This window comes from Accipiter gentilis, chromosome 23 (assembly GCF_929443795.1).
Source record: "Accipiter gentilis chromosome 23, bAccGen1.1, whole genome shotgun sequence".
NCBI classification, from domain to species: Eukaryota; Metazoa; Chordata; class Aves; order Accipitriformes; family Accipitridae; genus Astur; species Astur gentilis.
In genome coordinates, this window is record NC_064902.1 from 7,864,269 (window position 1) to 7,885,525 (window position 21,257).

General features: G+C 40.0%; 1 protein-coding gene across 2 annotated transcripts in view; it reads right to left on the reverse strand.

Moving 5' to 3' along the window:
- The window catches only part of POC1A (POC1 centriolar protein A), a 59,383-nt gene that overhangs the window by 10,910 nt on the left and 27,216 nt on the right, over window positions 1-21,257 (reverse strand). For both annotated transcript variants that reach the window (XM_049826122.1, XM_049826123.1), the window contains 2 exons: window positions 18,723-18,821; window positions 2,235-2,375 (listed from right to left, as the gene is read on the reverse strand). In XM_049826122.1, the coding sequence (XP_049682079.1) occupies window positions 2,235-2,375; window positions 18,723-18,821 (240 nt within the window). The remainder of the gene's footprint in view (window positions 1-2,234; window positions 2,376-18,722; window positions 18,822-21,257) is intronic.

The window sequence follows — 21,257 nt, forward strand, 5'->3', positions numbered from 1 at the left end:
CCAAAGCTGCCATATAAAACACACAACGTTGTTTTGAATCTGCTGCTCGGGGAGAGCAGCACCCAGTTGTGCTTTGGCAGAAATGGCTAGTAAAGACAACCAACCCAACACCACCAGCCACTATTTCCATTTCACTTGGCTCTCTGCTAGCAATTAGCATGCCATGGCTACTCCCAGTCAACATCTAATTGCATGGAAGAGGAGTAACAGCAGCTCTACTGGAGCTGCATTCCCTTCTGTTACAGGCCATGAGCATTGGAAAAAAAATTTTAGCTATGCGAGCAAATGCACTCCAGAGTTACCTTCCACAGCTCTGCCTTGCTACATGCCCGCATCCCTCCTCTTTGAGGAACCTCCTCCCTTACTCTGAGAAGGAAGACTTCTTCCAGGCTCCTTTGCTTAACTTTGTTTGGTGTTGGTTTGTTTCACTGCTAAATATCAAAACCTTGGCATGAAAAGGAAGAATTATGAAACCATTTCAACAGTGTTGGGATCACCTACTTGTACAAATACATTAAAACGGTATTAATACAAAACACAACATACAAAGATTAAAACCAATGGGAAATTAAGTACTTCAAGGATAGCAAAAAAGCTACAAAAAAGGTAAAACGTTGCTGAATGCAGAGTTGCTCAAGGCAGCTTTTTGGTTTTTTACTATTTCAGGCCTATTTCCAATTTTATCCTATAACCTACTAATTTATTCCTCCCCCAGTGATCTCAATTTCTCTTTCTGCTAGGTTTAAAACAACATTTGGAATTTTCTATGGTTACACAATATCTTTGAGAGAGATGTTTGCATTGCTTATATCTAGTTTAAATCCTACACATACTGTTTACTGCAATATTTGTCTCCTCTAAATACCTATGAAGTTGAAATGGAGCCATTACACATCCATCATCAAAAGTGTGGATCTGATTTATGTAATGAAAGATAAAGATCACATTCCAAACTTACTAGGGAGATGTAAAAACAGAAATAAAGTATTTTGTGTATACACTGGATTGCATTTTACTCACAAGCATGAGGGCCCAGTGTCATACAAAAATCTGCACACACATCGCCCCCCCACAAAGTGTTCAGCATTTTAGAGATCACAGGAAAAGTGCCTTCTTGTGTTTCTGCCAAATAAACTTAAATACTTTCTGGTTTTCACCCTACCTTTTTTTAGACTGTCTGTAGTCCCGGAATGTTTTTAAATCCCCAAGTCAGCCCTACTTCAATCCCCTGATGGGCCCTCCAACCCATCATCTTATACTTTTTGACAAGTACTGCTTTCTCAAGAGCAGAGAGCTAACTTGGACAAGTAATCAGTATGTTCAACACCATGTGTTCAAGACCTGCTTGTTCTTCCTCAGAAACAACACTCAAAGTCACAGAAAAACCCTCCCCCACAGCTTTTTCCATCCTACAAACATGCTCTCATCTACAGGAGATGACCAACGTTTACTATCCCATGCTTTCTCCCTGCTTCTCACAAATCTCAAAAATACACAATGAAATTCAGCCCCAGACAATGATCAGAAATAGTATTTCTTCACAGGAGCAATGAGCAGCTATTTAGTTAAACAAAAAGCAGCTCTATCCCCACATTCTTATTAAGTAAACACATACTATGATGATCACCATTAACAGCTGGTACTATTCAAGCATTGCTTAGTGACTCTCAGGAAGAACTGTATGTTAATGCTTTAGCAAGGGATTATTTGTTTGCTAGCTGTGGGTGAAAAGCATGTTTCAGAGATGAGGCACAGAAGGGCCCAGACTTGTTGATGGAAGAGAATACTGCAGAAATTGGACTGTGTAGGTGAATGTTGGGTGGGGGAAAGGAGCAGGATCTGAACAGAGTTAACCTATAGACTGCAGTATAATGGGGAAGGGAAGAGAGACACAGATTACTCACCAAAAGAGTCCTAATGCCAGCCACTCCTTTAGGCATCACCTTAGATAAACCTTGCCTAATAGCACAGGGTACCAGAGCTAGTTAAGTAGTGCTCCACTACACTGCGGCATAAAGGAATTAGGGGAAGAGCAGGGCCTGAGCTGGAAGTCGATGCGAGGGAACTGCTAGATATAAGCTGACAAACAGATGAAGACAGAATTATCAAAAAATTACTAAAAAGCAGGAGGTTTTGAACTAGCCACACTTATTTTATGAAACTATCACAAAATATTCCCAATTCTTCCAGCCAGAGGTACCTTCTTCACTGCAAAATTAAAGAGCAAATCATACCTGAGTCAGAACATCCAGCTGTCCCATAATATGCTCCAAGGTATTTGCGAGACTGGTCTCCTCCTCTTGGTGTGCATGGTTCCTACCAGCATCCTGAGGTTCTGTCTTCTTAAGATGAACACCACAATCCATTTCTGATTGCTAGGAAAATAAACAGACAATCTGCTATTGCAATGCAAACAACTGGAGAAGGATTGCTGTTTCATGGAGGGTAAAGAGTAAAGAACAGTTTATGTTGGGACAGTCTAAGCTATTAAAAATGGCAAAAGAGAACAGGAATTGTTTGTTGTTGTCACAGCTGGAAAAGGAAAAGCTGCTGCAGACTTGTCTGTGTCTACCAGGTGGAGGGTTTTTTGTTTTGTTTGCAGGGGGGTGTGGGGGGGTGTTGTGTGTGGTTTTTTGTTTGTTTTTAAACCTTCAACAGGAAAGACAAGCCTTAGATAACAATCTCGAGGCAATCCTGCAAGGTTCAAGTTTTGTATGTGCAAAGGGCTTTGGCATGCTCATGTGGTACACAGGCATAGACTGTACAGGTAAATGAAGACTTACTGGAGCCACATGGAAGTACTACATCCAAATTATAAGAATTAAGTAAGCTACCCTGAGAGGATTCCAATTATTTCACTCCAACAGTGCAGTAAAAGCCTCTCCCCACGTTTGGTAGTCGTAAGAAGGCAAGGATGCAGCACTGTAGTTAAGTTCGGCAAAAGCAAGATGTTCCAATATGCATTAAAACAGACAGGTTTGATTTAGTCATTTTAATTTTGTTTATATCTTGAACTGGTTTTCCCTCCTCAGTGAGGTTAAGAACAAGTTCACTTTGAAGTTTCAATTTCAATTTCAACTGTTTTAGTTATGCAAGCTTGAATGTTTCATTCGGAATAAATTAAGTTTTAAAAGCACAAACAGACCTTTACTAGAGAACTTACTCTTCTCTGCTTCTCTTTCAAAATGGTATCTTTCTTCTAGAACAAACACTATTTACATTATTCATCTGCATTACTGCCAGTAGAAGTTCAGGGAAGTTTATCTAACTAAACAAGGTAGCCAACTGATTAAGCAATTGTAGACTTAAGTTTCTCAATTTACACTAACGGAGAAGATTTGAATCTGAAGCCAAGATCACAGTGCTCAAAACATAGTTCTCCATGGCCTGATGCCTGGTGCAGCTCCATCCCATGCACTCATTACTCTCATATATGACTGCAGTTTGCAAATCAACAAAGCAGCAAGGAATTCTGACAGATTGAAAAATGGTCTCAAAGTTCTCCCATATGTACTTTTCCTAAGCAAGAAATGAAGAGTTGCTTCCACCTCTTCTCTCATATGCACTACTATGAAGGCAGTTCTCATATGCACTGTACTGATTTACCTGCTCATCTCTATATTTGATGCCATGTGTATGCAGATGTGCAAGTAAGGTGCAACAAGACCTTAGACCAGCTCACATAACTTTAAACTCAGATCTGTTTAGTGCATTATGAAGATATATACACACATATGTGTATACACACATGCACACACAAAAACATATGTATTTAAAAAATAAATATATATTAAAAAAACCACCTTTTGCTGCTGGGAGTCACTGATTTAGGCTACAAAGGCTACCAAGGCTGAGGTCCAGCCCAACAGTTTGGCAAAAAAACCCACCAGTAAGTACTGCAACAAAGTGTGACTACGTAGGGAAGCTGGAGACTCGGCAGGAGAGAAAAGAGGCTGCGGCAATAGAAGGCTTTGACAGGAGAATGGCTTGCTGTTCCCCACTAACTGCTAGTAAGTGCCGACCATTCTTCCAGACCCTGCCAACCAAACTATCCTCATACAACCAAGCATCACAAGACCATTTTTGCCCAAGGTACAGGAAAAGAAGGGAAAGGTTTAAAGGATACATATAACAACTGCTCCACAGGCATCACTGGTGCTATACCACAGGCTTGGGATGCAGCTGGGTATCAGGTGGTACCAGCCACACCAGCCTCCGCTAATTTGCTTCCTCCCACTTGCTTGAATAATTTGGATTATCTACAGGCCCTAGGCCAACACAGCCCACACTCCAGGTCACATTGCACAGCATCAGCATGGGAGCCACACTCAAAACTACTCCTGTGCTGCAGGTAGCCCAAGAGCCACATATTGCTCAACAATGCATTGATTTAATCAACTAAAATATGGTCTTGCAGAGATGAGAAAGTCAGCCTCACAAAGCCGCTATTTGCTGCTTAAATTTAAACTATAACCAAAAAAACCCAGAACACTGCTTTTCAATGGGTAATTAGCATTAAAAAGCATGTTTTCTTGTTATTTTAAGGCTGACTATCCTATTTTGATGATGTAACTTTAGGCCAATCAATCATGGCACAGCAGAAATTTGAGTGAGCTAACACTGCATACAACCTGCACTTAAAAACCCCAAATGATGAGCTATCCACTTCAAAACCCATTAGAACAAGCTGACTCACAGAGGCAGAAAACTGACTGTACCAACATAGTTTCTCCCTCTATCTTTATAGCATATGTCAGATAACTTTTCATAAAAAGCTGCTGGGCTGAACTCAGAGTTGATATTCTCTTTGCCAAGTCCACAAAGTTTAAGAGTCTGGCATATTTGCAAGGGCAGTACTGTATACATGTTCCCACACCCAATGCTTTAGGGGTCAGGTGGTCCATCGTACCAAGTTGAAGCCAGGGGCAGCAGCAGCTGTTTGTTACAGATGCTACATTCTGCTGATCAGCTCACAGAATATGTACCACTCCCCATGAAAAGCCAAGCAAGCCACCTCCACAAAGCCCATGGGGGCTCTTGAAGGCACTCTGAATGGTGGCAACACCCCCAAGAATATTAGTAGATCTACATTTAAAAATAGAAGCATGGCAATATGACATAGGGCCCCATTTCAAACATCACAGCTGCTTGAAAAGGTTCCTTACAGCCCATCATCATCAAGAAGATAACCTGTAGCTAATGCCTGCAGCAACGAAGTTCAGAGTTAGTTCGTTTATCTAAACTAGGGACACATCCAGCCAGCAAATAAAAACTATGTCAATGTGTCCTAGAGTGTGACTTCCAAGAGGGAGCCTTTCAACTGACCAAGGTCTTTGAATATTCAGTTCTAGGAACAAGCACATCCAACCTAGCTTACCCTGCCACAGCAGGTGCAAAAAAACAAGTATCCAACAGTCACACCTACAGACAGCACTTTGAATCACTGCCCACAAACAGTCAGGCAGAGAGACTGAAGTCAGTTTGCTCTAGCTTCTTACTTATCCCACCCGCTCTAATAGCATCAAGCTGCAATCTGAAGTCTGGGACCCGTCCAAGCAGGCTTCTCAAAGCGGGGCCCTATACGCAGCATTCAACAAGGGTTAAGCCTGGATTTGCCCAACACAGGCACAGGTGGAGCTCACCGAAAATGCCTGCAAACTCAGCTAGACACACACAGAAACACTGCAAGCTGTAAAATGCAGCCCATGATGTACAGAACAGCAGAGGGACAACAGCAAAGGATCGGCTGACAGCCAACCTGGCCAAGGTGGACACGCACGCTGCTGCGTCTCAAAGGCACAGCACTTCCCTTTTCACAGGCTGAAGCAGAGCATTTGCATCCCTCTGGATCAGATACACTAGACTAATTTCAACTCACTTTTTCTGAAGAGGCTGAGGAGCCCAAGTAGGTATATTTGTATTGACACTACCCAAAGCATGTCCCTCTGCTACCAGCTAACAGAAGCCTTGTGAACAGAAGGGAACAGTGATACCATGGCATTCCTACCATGGCATCAAGGAGAAAAACAGGGTGGGTTGGTTTGTTTGTTTTAATCCTTTCAGGTTTTTCATGCCAAAGTCTCCTTTTTTTTTTTTTTTTTTTTTTTTTTTTTTTTTTTTTAAACGGCCAAAGAAAGCTTCACCTCCTAAGAAAACACAGCCAGGACTTCCCAGGGCAGATGCTGGGGCATTTTACAAGTATCCTAAATCCAAATGGACACCCAAAGTTTTGTTTGACATAAATTCTAGAAAACAGCCAAACATTTTGATGAGCTCAAACATACTCTTCTTCATTAAAATATTGGAAAGAGGCTGCAGGGAAAGAGGGACAGGTTGTCTGCCATAAGCACCCACCTGGACTTCTGTCATAGCTCAAACACAGCAGTGACACCAGTTGAAGCCATGTTAAAAAGGCAGTAAGGCCGCCTCTACTGAACCGTTAGCATAGCTTCCAAATTTGACAGCAGTAAGCATCAATGTGAGGCCCTTCAGCAGAAGCTTTGCCCTTTACATTTTAACAAAAGCAGAAAATGTTTGTAAACTTTTCCCTTAACAGCCAAACTACAACTTGTACTTACCACTATCTTAAAGGCCAGTACATTTGAAAGGAAATATGCACCCAAGTGAGGAAGAACTGAAATGCCCCCAGAATGAAACTTTTTCAAATTTTGTAAAAGAGGATTAAATCAGCCCCTGCTACTGTCCGTTAAGAACCAACAAGAAAACTCTCACAGACCAGAGTACAGACACCCTTTTCCTAATAGTGATCTATACCATGTGGTGAGCCAGCCACTAGTGATTTAAATTCTAACAGATTTAAAAAAACATTGCAAAAATATAGAAAGAGCCCTGAAATATGCATTGGCTTTGTGACAATCTCGGTACTGATGAGCATCATGATTACAGAGAGAGACACCTGTGCTCCCGTCTGACTCACCTGCAAGGTAAAGTGCCAGCTGAATCCTGGGGACAGGCACCAGAAACAATGACACATTTGCAGAGGTTTAATTTATTTTAGTCAGAGTTCAAGTGCACAATTTATTTGGCAGAACCAAACAAATGTATTTGCCATTAAATATCTTATTACAACATCTGCATATTAAGCACTGGGAGTATAGCAAGAAGCAGCTGAACATTAAAGGAAGAATAGATGAGCAGTTTCAGAATACAATACAGCTCTCAGTGACAAAGGGAAAACAGAAGTGATTTATTTATAGCAACCACTTAAAGACAGCACAGTGCAACTACTTGGGGGAAGGGGAAAATTAATCAGCCTTCATTCCAGAGGTCTCTTACTGAGCCTCTTAGGAAAATTGTTCTGGCTAAACAGCATTCTGGCCAGCTATTATAGTGCTGATTGGGGGGTGGGGGAAAGTATTAACTACAAAACACATGTACATCCATAGTAAAACTGCAAGGGACAACTTAAAAAATGCCATTTTGATTTCTAAATGGTGATATTTAGAAGATATATTAACAGGATAACCACCTACCAGAATTTTACACCTACTAATAAAAAGTAGGATTCTTATAATTCAATCCAGAGGAAATGTTTCTTTTCCCTTCTCGTCACCTCTCCACTGGAAGGGAAGAACTAAGTGGTGCAAGGGGGGTAGGTTCAGCTCTACCTTTAAGTCCCTTTAAATCAATTTCCAACATCTTCTGTTTTGGGGTTTTTTTTTTTTGTTGTTGTTGTTTTGTTTTTAAAGAGAATATGACCTTACTGAGAATTAATTTTCAAGTTACAAGAAAGATGGCATTCCCTTTTAAGCAACACATACATCCAATATATTCATTTCAGACATCCAATGTATTAAAATTCACTAAGTGCAATTAAATTCACTAAGTTAACTGAAAAAATTCCCCTAGAAACAACAGAGGAGCAGAAAACTCCCGTAGGTGGTGCACACTGTTTATTCGGACCCCAATTCTACTAATCCAAACGAGAGAGAAATACATTAAAAGTCTTCTATTTCGAGGAGTCATTTTCACCACGGGTAAAGTGATATTTTAAATGCGTTCCCAAAGAGCAACAGTGACATCCAGTGGACGCGTATTAGCTGCAAGGTGAGCTCCACAGTAAGGTCAGATGGAGTACACCATGCTATATTGCAGGACTCCTTAAAAACTGAGAGGTAACCTCATTTCTCCCTGCTACATACAAAATATCACTGACTGAACACAGCTCTCCAAGTACAAACACATTTATATAGACCGGAAAAACAGCCCCTCTTCAAGGCAGCACTGAAATTTTCTGGAGCAATCACATTCTTCAAGACTTGCATTACTCCACATCCACTGTCCAGACCAGCATAGGCTAACAACTAGAAATAGGATACAAGTTAAATTAGCTTTATGAAACAATTTATAGGACCATTCATCCCTGCTCATCTCTTATTTCAGGATTCAAGTTGCAATAACAGAACGGGATTTGGGAGGGAGGGGGAGAAAAAGAAAAGGGAGATGAAAAGAACATTACTTCCCTTTTATTTGTGCTTGCATTTTTGCTTCACACCAAAAGGTAAGTTGGGTTAGATATGCAAGAGGCCATAAATGATTTAGACAGAACCCTTTTCCCTGATAGTGCTACTAAAAATACCAAGTTAAAACATTAAAACTTGGCACTTCTACAGTAACGGCCATATTTTGCCATAGGCCAATAAATACTAAGTCTGTGATAACCCCAAGAAGAAATAAGAGTTAATAGGTACATCTCAAACCCCTTTAAATCCCAAGGCACTCTTGTGCCAAAGCCTAAGTGAACCACTGATAGAGGCAGGCAGATGGAGTAAGGGTTTGTATATTTTAAGTGATGCAGCATCGCACCATCCAGCTCTGCTGACCAAGCTGCCCGGAAGGAAAGAAACAGGGCTAACAGCTAATGGCCAGCTAAAGCACTCAGACATGCATGAAACCAGCCTGTACATCCATAGAAGGCTGCACTTGGACTGAAATTTGTATTTGCTTACAGAAATACTAGCATCCTATCTCTGCAAGTGACACTGTTTTGGCAATCTCTGGCCAAGAGCAGTCCTCAGCCTGCTCCTGCCTGCCAGAAGGGGAAAGCTGCTCCCCTCCCATGTTTCAGTGACCTTGCTCTTTGGTTCACTGTCTGTTGGTCCACCCAACTTACTTCTATGCTCTGTGTCACTTTTAAACCAAGACAGACATTAGTATCATGGTTTTTGAGGTAACTTCAGGTAAAAAGCATGTCTGCAGACTGTTAAAAGCATCCAAGTTATGTGCTGTCCATGCTTTTCAATTGGTTTATACTGAGCACCACTATATATGCCATGGCATCAACTGGTTGTGTGACAGCTGAGATCAGGCTCATGGTTTTTTGTGCTATGCGACCTTTGTTTTATACAAAAAGTTGAAAGAAAGTAGATCCCTGCACTGATTTCCAAGGAGAAGTATATCTGGCACTGGAAGGAATAGAGTCACAGTTCCTGATAAGCTCTGGCAAAGGGGATTGCCACAACCCAAAACCAGTAAGGAACACAAATATAACAAAGCTAGGGTTTCCAAATGAGTGGTAATTAATGCAATACTACATTAATTCACTGTCTTACTATGGAAAAATGATAAAATAATAGGAACTAACCTTCACTAGTCAGCTCCTTTCCCATTTGAGTTACACTTCAAATAGCTAAAAAGCCATCTACAAACATTGAAGAAGAATGGGAAAGTTTTACACATATTACATTTCCAAAAGCACAAATAGCATTTCTGTGATGAGTGAAAATGGGAAACAATAATGCCAGGCATTGAAAGCCCAGTGCAAGAGCGCATGGACAGGTAAGACTTGATCACTACCACCTGTTTAAAAAAACAACAGGTCTGTATTTATTGTGAAGGAAAAGCTAAGGGTAGCCTTCAACATTTTAGATTTGTCTTTTCCTACTTTGCTTAGGCATTTTGCCTCCCTTAACAATTCTCCACTCCCATCAGTCTCAGTGTTTTCTTAGGAGATATGAAGTAGTCTTCCAGAATTTGGTATGGAATAATTAAGCATTGTTGTACAGGTGATGCTCAACTGGCTATCCTAACACAGCTCCTAGAAAGTAACAGCACCAAAAATCTCAAAGGAACAGTTTTGTGTTGAAACAAGGCACTATAGGAACAAAAAGATACATATGAGAACCATTGGTAAGAAATTTCACCAAGAATTGAACTACTGTTCCTGGCCCCATTTAAGGTCACTTTTAGGAAAGGTTCCCATGAAAAAGCAGCCAAACACCAAAACAAAGTGTTTATCCTTAGCTTTGGGTTATCCAGCTACAGGTTCTTTTATACCAAAAGCAGTCTCCAAGGCAAGAAGCAAAACACACACAGGGATCTGAAGTGTGAATAACAGCTTCCAACTCATTTCCTTCATCAGAATCATTTGCCTCTTTCTAGTAAAATAGGTAAGTATATGCCGTGTAACATACACATCATGTACATGCCTATGTACATCACTTATGTATGTATACACATATGTAAACATATGCAGACACACATAATAACATGCCCATTTGTTATTACACTTAACTGAAGTTTGGATTTTAGCAGAAAAGTTTGAGATGGTAGAAACTTTCGAAGCTTGAGCTATCTTCATCTATCTCAACAGTTGACACAGCTTGGAAAATAGTATAAATCTTGCCTCCATCTCTTCTCTTTGAATTATGACTCAAGCATTAAAACAAGCCACATAGAACAGCAACCTAAGTGGGTAAATTTACATTAATTAGCCTGAGATATTGAACTTAAAAGGCAATTTTTATTCTGACCAATAATGACTTGTCAGGACTTGCCTTATTGTTCCAGAGCCTTAACGAACAAATTTATTCACTGTGAGATGACGGAAATTAAAAGCTGATCCTCTTATTTCAGCAAAAAAATCTTGTCAAACCAGAACACAAAAGAGAAAACAGTTGTAGCAGCACAGCTGCTCCCATCCACTAACGGGCAAAGCTGTTACAGGTTGTTGCAGTCATTCAGAGCCTCTTGGAAAGCCAAGCTGAGTATGCCCATACCCTGCCTTTTCCTCTCTTAGGTCCTTCATCGAGATCAGAACACTCTGAAAAACGGTCTGCAAACATGTGTAGAAATTGTTAACACACAAAATCAGAGAAGACATAAGCTTTCATTTGTCATGCACAGGCATCTCTCCTTGCATTGACCAGATCAAAATAAAAGCAAACCCAAAAGTTTTAGGGGAAAGAGCAACAGCACTGGGACAAAACCCATTAGCTTGTGAAAAATTCAGTTTCACACAGAAACAACAAAAAAAAAGCTGAAATAGAGTATTAGAGGGCTAGCCATTAACAGAGGCTTCCTACAACATTTTCCAGAAAGAAGCTCTGCCATTAGCTTCTTGTGAGGTGGACCCTAATTTATTCAAGTGAGAGAAAACCATTTATTTTGCTCTGATGCAGCCTCACAGTCAAATTAAGATGCAGAAAATCAGAGAACACTGCAGTGAGGCTCCACAAAGAACACAGTCAACTGATACAGCTATCCAGTTCTGCTCAGATAAACTTGGGCTTTCTGATATGAAGAAACCTGGTACTGTTGCTAGACTTTATTCTCCAGTGAATTAGAACTAGACTCTAGAGCTCAGTTGCATCCAGCCTTTTCATCAATGAAACCAAGGGGTTACCCCCTTGGGGACTACCCACAAAACAGATGATGCAACACTGATGCCTTCCTGGCTGATGTTCTGGATGCTGCATGAGGCAGGAAGAGATCAAGCAAACATTCTCAACCAGCCAGGCTTGCTCACCATGATAGCTCCCTTAGTCAACTAAGTGTCTGTTACCTCTTGGGGGTTAGAGTTCATCCCACTCAATCTCTGGTTTCCAGAAAGATGAGTGGAAGACACCACAGGAGCACACGTCCTGCACAGAAAGAACTACCTAGCTGTTCTTGCTAAAAGGAGTACAGGAGCGATGAAAAAAAATTACATCCTTCTGGCTCTCAGAAGGTTTACAAGCACAGCCTTTTCAGGCACAGGTCAAAGTAGACACCCAGCTTTGTCCACACCACAAAGGCGGGAGAGGAAAGGAGAAGCCTCTTCCTCTGCTCCTGTTGAACCTCTGTCTCCTCGAAAAAAAAAGTTACAAGGTCACATGTTGCAATAGGCTTACATGAGCAGGCTTCCTTCAATGAAAGAAGAGTGAAGGTTAGGGAGCTATGGATAACCATCTGCAACTGCACTGCTTGTGAAGGATATGGGGGAGAGCTCCCGAGCATCCTGTGATCAGTCGTAGTAAGACTCCTACCCATCCCTATGACGCTTCTGCTTGGACAGCCAAGCAGGGTAAAGAGCAGTAGAAACATCTTGAGCACTCATCACACTTGTTCTTTTAAGCAAATAATCTACCTACCTATCCCAAGAGGAAGAGAATTGCGTACCAGACTAAAGCTTCCTGGAGTGGGAACACATCCTCAGAAAAACAAGGTGACAAGCAGATCGGGAAAAATAATCATTTTGCAGACCACATCTATCTTGAAGGCTGAAGGTTGGATTCCCCACTGCTGAATACAGGATTCCTCCCTTACAACGCTTCAAAAAAAAATAAATAGAAGGGGGTGGAGGAGGTGCAAAGACAACACATTCACATCCAATTGCAAAGAGTTGCAGCTCTGTGCATTGAAACTGCTTCCCAGGAGGGGACTTCAGAGCAAGTAAAAAAAAAAGAAGAAATGTACAAAAGTATTCATAAGTATTAACGGATGCCAGAATTAGAGATAGTTACCAATTTGGAAGCCAAAAGGTCAAAAAAGAAAAGGCACATCTGGCCTATGAGTAACTCAGGAGGAATTTATTTACACAAGGAATGAGTGGCTGACACAATGAACTGCTGCAGTCAGCACCGAGACCACAGGCTGAGCACAGGAGGCACCCAAGGTCACCAAACACAAAACAGAACCAGCAAAGGAAAGAGGTGGAGTCAGCTTTGGACATTCAGTTAGAGGCCTCAGACAACTTTATGATCAGATCATGTTTTTTGGAATTGGTCTCCAATCCTATTCAACAGAACTATTTTGGAAAAATTGCCATTGAAGAAATAAGCATAGTCCAATGCCTGGAGAAAATTTTAAACCCAGCAGTGTAGAAAGTGATCTAAATGCTTGTCTTGACCAAAAGATGCATTTGAAGAGTCACAGGTGACTTGGAAGTCCTTTCTGCTGAAGCACTGCTCTTCCCAAGCTTCACTCTGTGAAGCCTGCTATGCCATTAGCTTTCAAATTTGGTAGCTCCACAATTGAGCACCATTTAACTTCAAAGGAGCTAAAGATATTCAAAATATTTGTGCTCTTGAATTTCAAAAGAGCAGAAAGTCTTCTTGGCAAGAGTGACAGAAGACAACTCTGCACCTCTGCCTATGTCTCCCAAATTGCCCTACCAAAGGATTACCTGCTTTTGAGTCTGTCTGCACATCCACTCACATGAGCACGTCTCTCAGAGTCCTAACCAGGAGCTGAAAACCAAGCTGCACGTATTTAAGTTATATGGTTCCAGAATTCACAACTGAAGTGGCAGGAGAAACACTTCCCCACCACCTACCTGTAAGCTTATGTTCTGCTGTACCTATTACCTCTCTTGCCAGGATACCCTTAGTTTGAAATAAACTACACACAACCCTTGCAGACTGTGCATTTCACTGACTTTTGGACATCTGAAGCTCCCACTCCCCTGTTCAAGATAGCTTTGCCTCTGAGAAACTGCAACACAAACAAGGTTTAAGGTATTTTTCTTTAGAAAGCTACATGCAGAGGCTTAGACTAAACTCTCCTCATCAGCCTCCTCCTTTGCAAAGTAGTATTCTGCACAAGTAGTTACAATTTCTGTTTAAACTTGAGTAAAGAACCTTTGTATCAATTAATATTTCCTGTTTTCCATAATATTGCATGAAAAACTGTTTACCAACTTAGCTTATACTACAATGTTTTTATTCGTAATTTTCAGTGTACAAGTTTATCTAAACACCCAAGCACTTTTTAACTGTCCACATGACATCAACTGTTCAGCATTTGCTCATACCACTTGACCATACACAGTCTTCTTGGAATTAGTCAATAACAGCAACAAATCTGTCACGTAATGAAACACGTGTTCTCATATACTCACATCAGCTGTAACCGCATGTGCAAAGCTCTCCTTGTATTTGGAAAAAAACCCACCACCAAACCCCAAAATAAAACACATTATTGGCCTTCTCCGGAAAGAGCAAATTGTATGTGAATGTCTGCACAACATATCAGATCCATGAGCATGTCTTTTGATCTGATCCTATACAACTCTTCATACAAACAGACCCTTATGCTTACAGTTACTGACCCCAGGACAAGCATAAGAGCCCATATTTATGAAATCACATGCAAAACTCATGCCTCTTATTCTGACTTTCCTTTAGGTCATCATCACTCAATATTGCAGCTTAAAGCATGAATTTACTCTTACCCCTTAAGATTCTAGATCAAAACAAACATAAATGCTTATAGGATCAAGACACAGGACTGTAAGACTTCATTTCTTCCCATCAGCTTCATACGGCATGCATCACAAGTGCTTGCCCTTAACTTCAGTTTTCAAGGTAGTTATGCAACATTTAATAGCTACAATCGTTAGCTTATAATTTAAGAGTAAGCATTTATTTCAGAGCTACTGTAATTCTGATCTAACATTTAAAGTCTCACATCTTGCTAACAGATATTTATAATTCACTTCTGACAGCTTTAGCGTTTTCTTTATCACACTTTTGTGTCTTTGCTTTTACACCATAGTCATGACTGCAATTCCTGCTCATCATGAGCTTCTCTCATTTGCATTAGTCCTTGCACAGAGCAGTTTTACTTTCAAAGCAAGCTGCAACTCCCAAGCCTTATATATTTACAGAAAACACAAGCAGGTGGGCAGAGCAACTTTGAAGTTCTTGCCTATTGTTGCAAATGAGCCCAATACACTGATTCATAATGAACTTTAACCAACTGCCTGAGAAACCAGCATCTTCTAAGGGTTCCAGTCTCTCTCTGCCTACGGAAGTGAAAATTGTTTTAGAGCAAGTTTGTTTTCAAGTTCACCAATCTTGACAATGTTTCATGCCTCTTATCCCACAGGTTATTTAGGATTCTTTTTTCTTCCCATTCATCTTGATGACAAACTGGTTTTGATGTCTGTGTTCAGTTATTCTTTCTTAGCACTTGCATGTTAGTCTGACTGTCCCCATAAGAAACCAGAAACTAAACTGAGTGTTTTTACACAGCCACTGTTACGATTAGTATTTGTGCTTCTACAACGCTTCAGAAAAAAGTTATACGGCTACACGAGAGCATAAGCTCTCCTGAAGTAAAGGGTTGAAAACAGATTCAAGATGTGTCAAGAATAGCGTTCATGTGTTTTAGGGGTACCAAAACCAAACAACAACCTATATGCCTGTCCTAAATGTAGTTACATCCCAAAAACATCTGCAAAAATGTCAGTATTATTCAAGAAGCAGAATCCTGGCACACTAACACAGCAGTAGAGAAAGATGAAGCAGCTTCACTCTTCATTGAAGGTAAAGGTGACTTTGGCATGAAATCAAGAGTGACAAATGGCAGTTTCAAGTCTGATTTTGATGGGAAAAATAACTGATCTCAGCTACACAAAATCCACCCAAATAAAGTACTTCATTATTAAAAAGCAAACATTTTGCTCAAAATAAGAAGGAACTGAATATATAGTGAAATTTAAGTCTTGCAGTAAGTTGTAGCAGTGATAGTACTCAAAGAGCCCAGCACAATATATTTCTAAAAGATAAAAGTTGTGAAATTCACTTGAAAGAAGAGTAGACTGCCATGAATGGACAAGTTATTATGCAGCCAAGGTTTCCATGCTCATGTTATACTTAAAATAACAAACCAAGCCATTTTCAGAGATACCAGCTTCTTTTTAACAGCAAAGAACATTTCATAACAATTCTAAATTTAAACTTAACCTATGGTATTCAAAACAAGCTCTCAGACTACATTGTTTATTCTTCCCCTTCTGACTTTAGCAATTATAACGGCCTTAATATTAAAGCGTTGCACTCTTAATAACCTAATACATAAGGATATTGAGTAATAGTCATATTTTGCATTTCCATTCTCATCAAGTGTAGTGAGCTCTTAGCAGAGACCATGTGTAAGCTCTAGCATGCTACATGGCTGTTCTTGAAAGACAGCCACAATACAGCTGATACTCCTCAAAAAACTTTAGACTATATTGGCTTTGGCAGCACCAGACCACGTGCCATGAGACAAAAATTGAAACTCCACTCCTTTACAGCAGGACAAAGCTGCATCATACTTTCAAGGCAAAACAATGTTCTTAACTGCATAAGAGACCACATTGTTGAACTGCATCAACAGACTTAGTCAACCAAGACATTTTTCTTAGTTTTGCCAGCTAGCACCCAAGCTCTCCATCACAACTACCTTCACCCCTGCTTTTTAACCAGGGATGATTTTACTGTGGAAGGCAGTCAAAGGTTTAATTTACAAGTCTATTCATGCTCATAGTCAATTTGGCCAATCTAGTGGAAGCATCATTTGTGCTACTCAGACCAAAAGATAACACCACATTTGCCCAAGGAGTAAATAGGAAGGAAGAATCCCCCTATCACTCAGTTTGGTCTTCTGTAAGTTGCACATAACACAGTAACTTTCCAACACTTTTTATATTCAAGTAGTACTGCTGAGATCAGCAGCTCCCACACTGCATGCCCAAGACAAATGTTGCATTTGGATGGCAGTTCAAAATACTCACTCCTTTGAAGTAATTTAGGTCCTGAAACCAAGTATGTCTCTTCTGCATGACTCAACATGGATTGACTTTGCCCTCTGTAAAAACATAGCCCCTGGTCCAAACCTATATATTACACCTCAAAGAATTTGTAGTGCCCTGTTTCCCATAGGCTCAGACCAAGAGTAGAGCAACCCTGTGTCAACCAACACCACATGACATGGATTTGGCTGTCAGTAGCACACACACAGTTGGTCCCAGCAGCATCTATTAGAGGTTTTGCCAGGTAAGACCTCTTCCACAGGGGAATAGTTTTGTTGGAGGGACAGATGTTCAGGGTGGTTCGTCATTATTCAAGGATTTTGTTCAGCAGCTGCCTTTAATGTACATCTTGAGAGGTTCTATAATGAAGAACTAAGTTTTAGAAGAGCTCAGGCATTTCCTTCCTTTCCTTAAATTACTACTGGATAATATGCTCTAGTAATAAGAGCAGTACAGGTCTGGGTAAACTTACCATAATCTCCCATTAGCAGACACTTTGTCTACACTAAATATTTAAGCCATTCCTTGGAATGTTACAAACTGAAAATGGTATTTCTTCCCATAAAGGCTTTCTTTGTCTCTGCTGTATTTCAGCCGAGAATTATACTACACAGTATCTTAAATTAAAGCAGAGTTCAAAATTAGTCCAGTTCAATAGGCTAATAAACAAAGAGGTCATTGGACTGCTGGTTTCATAGCCTGCATAACTTTAGAGTTAGAACACAGAAGAGGAGGAAAAGGAAGAAATCAGCTTTAGCCAAACCCAGCCAAGGATCAAACACTTTCACCTCCTCCTTCCTTCTGTGATTGCTTCCTACCATCCTCTCCCACTCACCTAATGCTAACATCCCCTGGTTTTATTTGTGGAGTCCTCTGTAAAGAAAGCATAGTAAGAAATCAGGTTTAAAGCTGCAGACTAAGTCTTGTCCATCACAAAACACCTCCAGCAGTAGACTGAAATCATAAAATAAAAATGCTACTATGTTTAAGAGAGATCAGAAGTTTAGCAGCCCAGTAAAGATCTAAATTGATAAGATTAAAGGCACTGCCACAGAGCAACAGATGTTGGCTCACCCTTCAACTGAGTCAATGCCACATAGGCATAAACCCCCTGATTCACAAATTGCTTTCTAGCTTACAGCTCATGTTGAGCAAGATATACAAAAACCAGCCACAATAATAACATATTTCAGAAGTATCAAAAATATCCAAAGATTGACAAGACAAAATACAGAAGTATCATCACATGCAAAAGTCATAACTCTTATGGGCAGTAACTTTAAATGGTTACTCTTGTAATAGTCATGACATTCAACATCAGTGCTACACTTAGATCAGTGCATCATATTGAATTATTCAGCTAGTGGATTTATCCATTACAGTCAGAACTCAGATGTCTCTTAACACATGGTTCAGGGAACAGATATGAACTAATGTCTCCAAGTATTCAGAAAAGACGCTCCAGTACAGTAAGTCACCCATTTCTCATGTGAAGTCTATGCACAGAGATTTCTTGTCTTTGCTGACTGTCAGTGAAAAGATATCAGGAACAATATCTATTTTCATGACTGACACCAGACTAAAGGATTAATATCACCTAGCAAAACTGACTTCCACTGTGGTTCACATCTGTACTTTTTTGCAGGCTATCATCCAAGCTTACCACACATTCTTAAACACAGGCTGCTAATAAAAAATGCATGCATGCACGCACTAAATTTATTTCCCTTAAAATCATTACATACGTTTTCCTATAAGGCAAGTACAGTTAAACAAAACAGACAATACAAGACTGATTAAAAACAGGCATCTTGCAGCTCAAATAAATACCAAGGAAAGATGGCTCCATAGTTCAACTGCCCGAGTCACATGCTTTCAAGCATACTGAAAAGGAAGTCTACACGATTTCTGTATGTTGACCTACCAGAGTGTGATGGGTCCCATCCATACTAGTGCCAGACTTCTGTGTTTTCAGTACATCACCGTAATCTGCTGCATCAAAGTTAGTTTTCCAGACCATCACCTGCAGAAGGAAGTTATCTCTATTAAAATTTTCCATCTGTTTGCTTAAAGGCTAATTTTGTGAACACATCAGAGAAGATTCAGCAGAAGCACACAGTTTACCTAAGAAAGCTTTGCCATTGATTAAGTAAAAGGATGTTATTTGTAAATATGCTACTGAATACAGGTATAGCATAACTGAGTTCTCAATGAGCAAGTGACTTTTTCCAACATTCTTTGGGTCAGGAACATCATGAAACTAGGGCTAGCTAGAGAACTTCAAAGCAACATGCAGAATACACCCTTAAAACCACAAATATATTAAAATACCATGCTTAGCATTGTAGCACTTATCAGCCACACCCCAAACAACTAGTCCCTGTTTCATCATGAAATTCATTCACAGGAAAAGGAGAGTTAGTACTCTGAAACTAGTATTAGATATCTTGACCTAGTTTGTGAGCTGAATACCAAACTTTAATCTCACTTACAGGCATCTTTCCTTCGTAATGCAGCAGTTATTTCAGAAGAGGAGAGGCCTTTAACAAATAAACCACTTCAACATATCAAGAGCAAACCCATGGAGTAAAATCCCTGGCAGTGGCTCTAAAAGCCTAAAAAAGTTTCAGAGCAATCAACAATTTCAGAAGTCTGAGACACCTATGAACCCAGGCAGCTCATCTTGGTTATCAGCAACATCAATCTTTATTCTTCACTTACAAGTTTTCATTCCTGTTCTTTCACGTGAAAGAAAAGCATCTTTCTTTTGTAGTTGCATAGTTAACTAAGGAAGCCATTCCATTGTGTAACAAAAAAAGTGATGTTCTTTTATTGTATAAGTTGTCTCTTCACAGCTAGCAAAAGTGCTATTACAACAAAGATGGGCATTGCCACCTAGTCTGTAACCTGGGGATTAAGAGCAATTCAACACATTTGAGTGAAGGCTGATGACAGAAAAATGGATACTTACTCAGACCACTACTTTAGGTTGAAGTCCATCTATATCTTCAGTGGGGCAACTCATACTAACTATGTTTAAACCAGCATATACTTGCAGCACAGGGTGCAAATGACACCTCCTGACTCCAGCAGGCTCATACAACAGGCCTGTCTGCAGTTGAGTAATCATGTATGGTTTTTTAGACAGGCTACATGTCTAAATTACCACACACAAAAATTTTTTTGAACTGCAAAGATGTTCTTGATTATTATTTCTCTATTTCTTTTGGATTCAGAAAGCTAGTATTCAGCAAGGTCCATTCCACTGGAAAAGCTTCTTAAATTGCCAGTTATGTACATACAAGGCTAATGCTGTTTTTAATACATACATATATTCTATGTTAAAAGTTCTTTCTCCATGCGTGAAAGGAGGCACTGCCTGCATTTTCAGATACAAATCTAAGAGGAGAGAGGCAGTTCCTTCATGGGAGCTGAGAATAGGAAAGCCAACAGCCACCCTTCCCAACACATGCATTCAGAAACACACCACCTTGAGCTACAATGGAAAAGGCTGCCAAAGAAGTTATGACCCCATGCCATAAATGTACCTTTACAAAGCACATTTCTGGGGAGGCATTACCATTCAGTGTTTCAGTTTAACAATATCAGGTGATACTCTGCAATGAGCATTACTTTGGTTAAAAAAATCCCAACCATAGGAAAGACAGAGGGAGCTGATAAAACAAAAGCCTTTTGAAGGAATCTACTTTACACAACAGAGAAATGTAGGCTAGTACATTTTTACCTAGTCTTAAGCTAAAAATGAAAGAAATAAAAAGTCAGCTTCTTGGCTATGCCTAGAAATTGAAGACAAAGAAAATTACTGAAGTTTTCTATTGAAAATAAGTAACAATTAATTGCTATATAACTGCAAATTCCAGCTACATCAGGGCTTTTAAGGAAGAGAGAAACAACAACAAAAAGGCATATTTATTCCTTGTGTTAGATAAATATTTCAAGAGCAAACCTTAATCTAGCAACCCCAATATAATTTTATAAGACAAAACTGGATGCATCTCTTCAAAACAGTCTGTTTAAAGCCTTAAATAAAAAGTAGTCTTAAAGAGACAGGGTGACAAGCTATGCCACCTATGTCAGCAAATCTATAAGATAGAGTTAAAATGCAGCAGCTCATGAAGCTGTCATGAGCTACAACCCTAGGATTGGTTTCCCGCTCGGTAGTATACAATCAAAAACATACATTACATAGAGACCCAGCACGTCATTTCAGCATGGTCCAGACACACCAGGTACATTTTTTTATTTCCCCCACTGACAACACAAACCCCAGCAGCTTTTGAAGAAATGTGAATCTAGATTATAACTCAGAACCAAATGCAAGAGATCATCCCTCCTGCCCCAACTGCTTCATCCACAAAAACCCTTCACCAGCAGTACAAGGCACCCAGGCTCCCAAGCCTAGTGTATATATCAAGGTTAGCAAAGACAAGTCCAACTC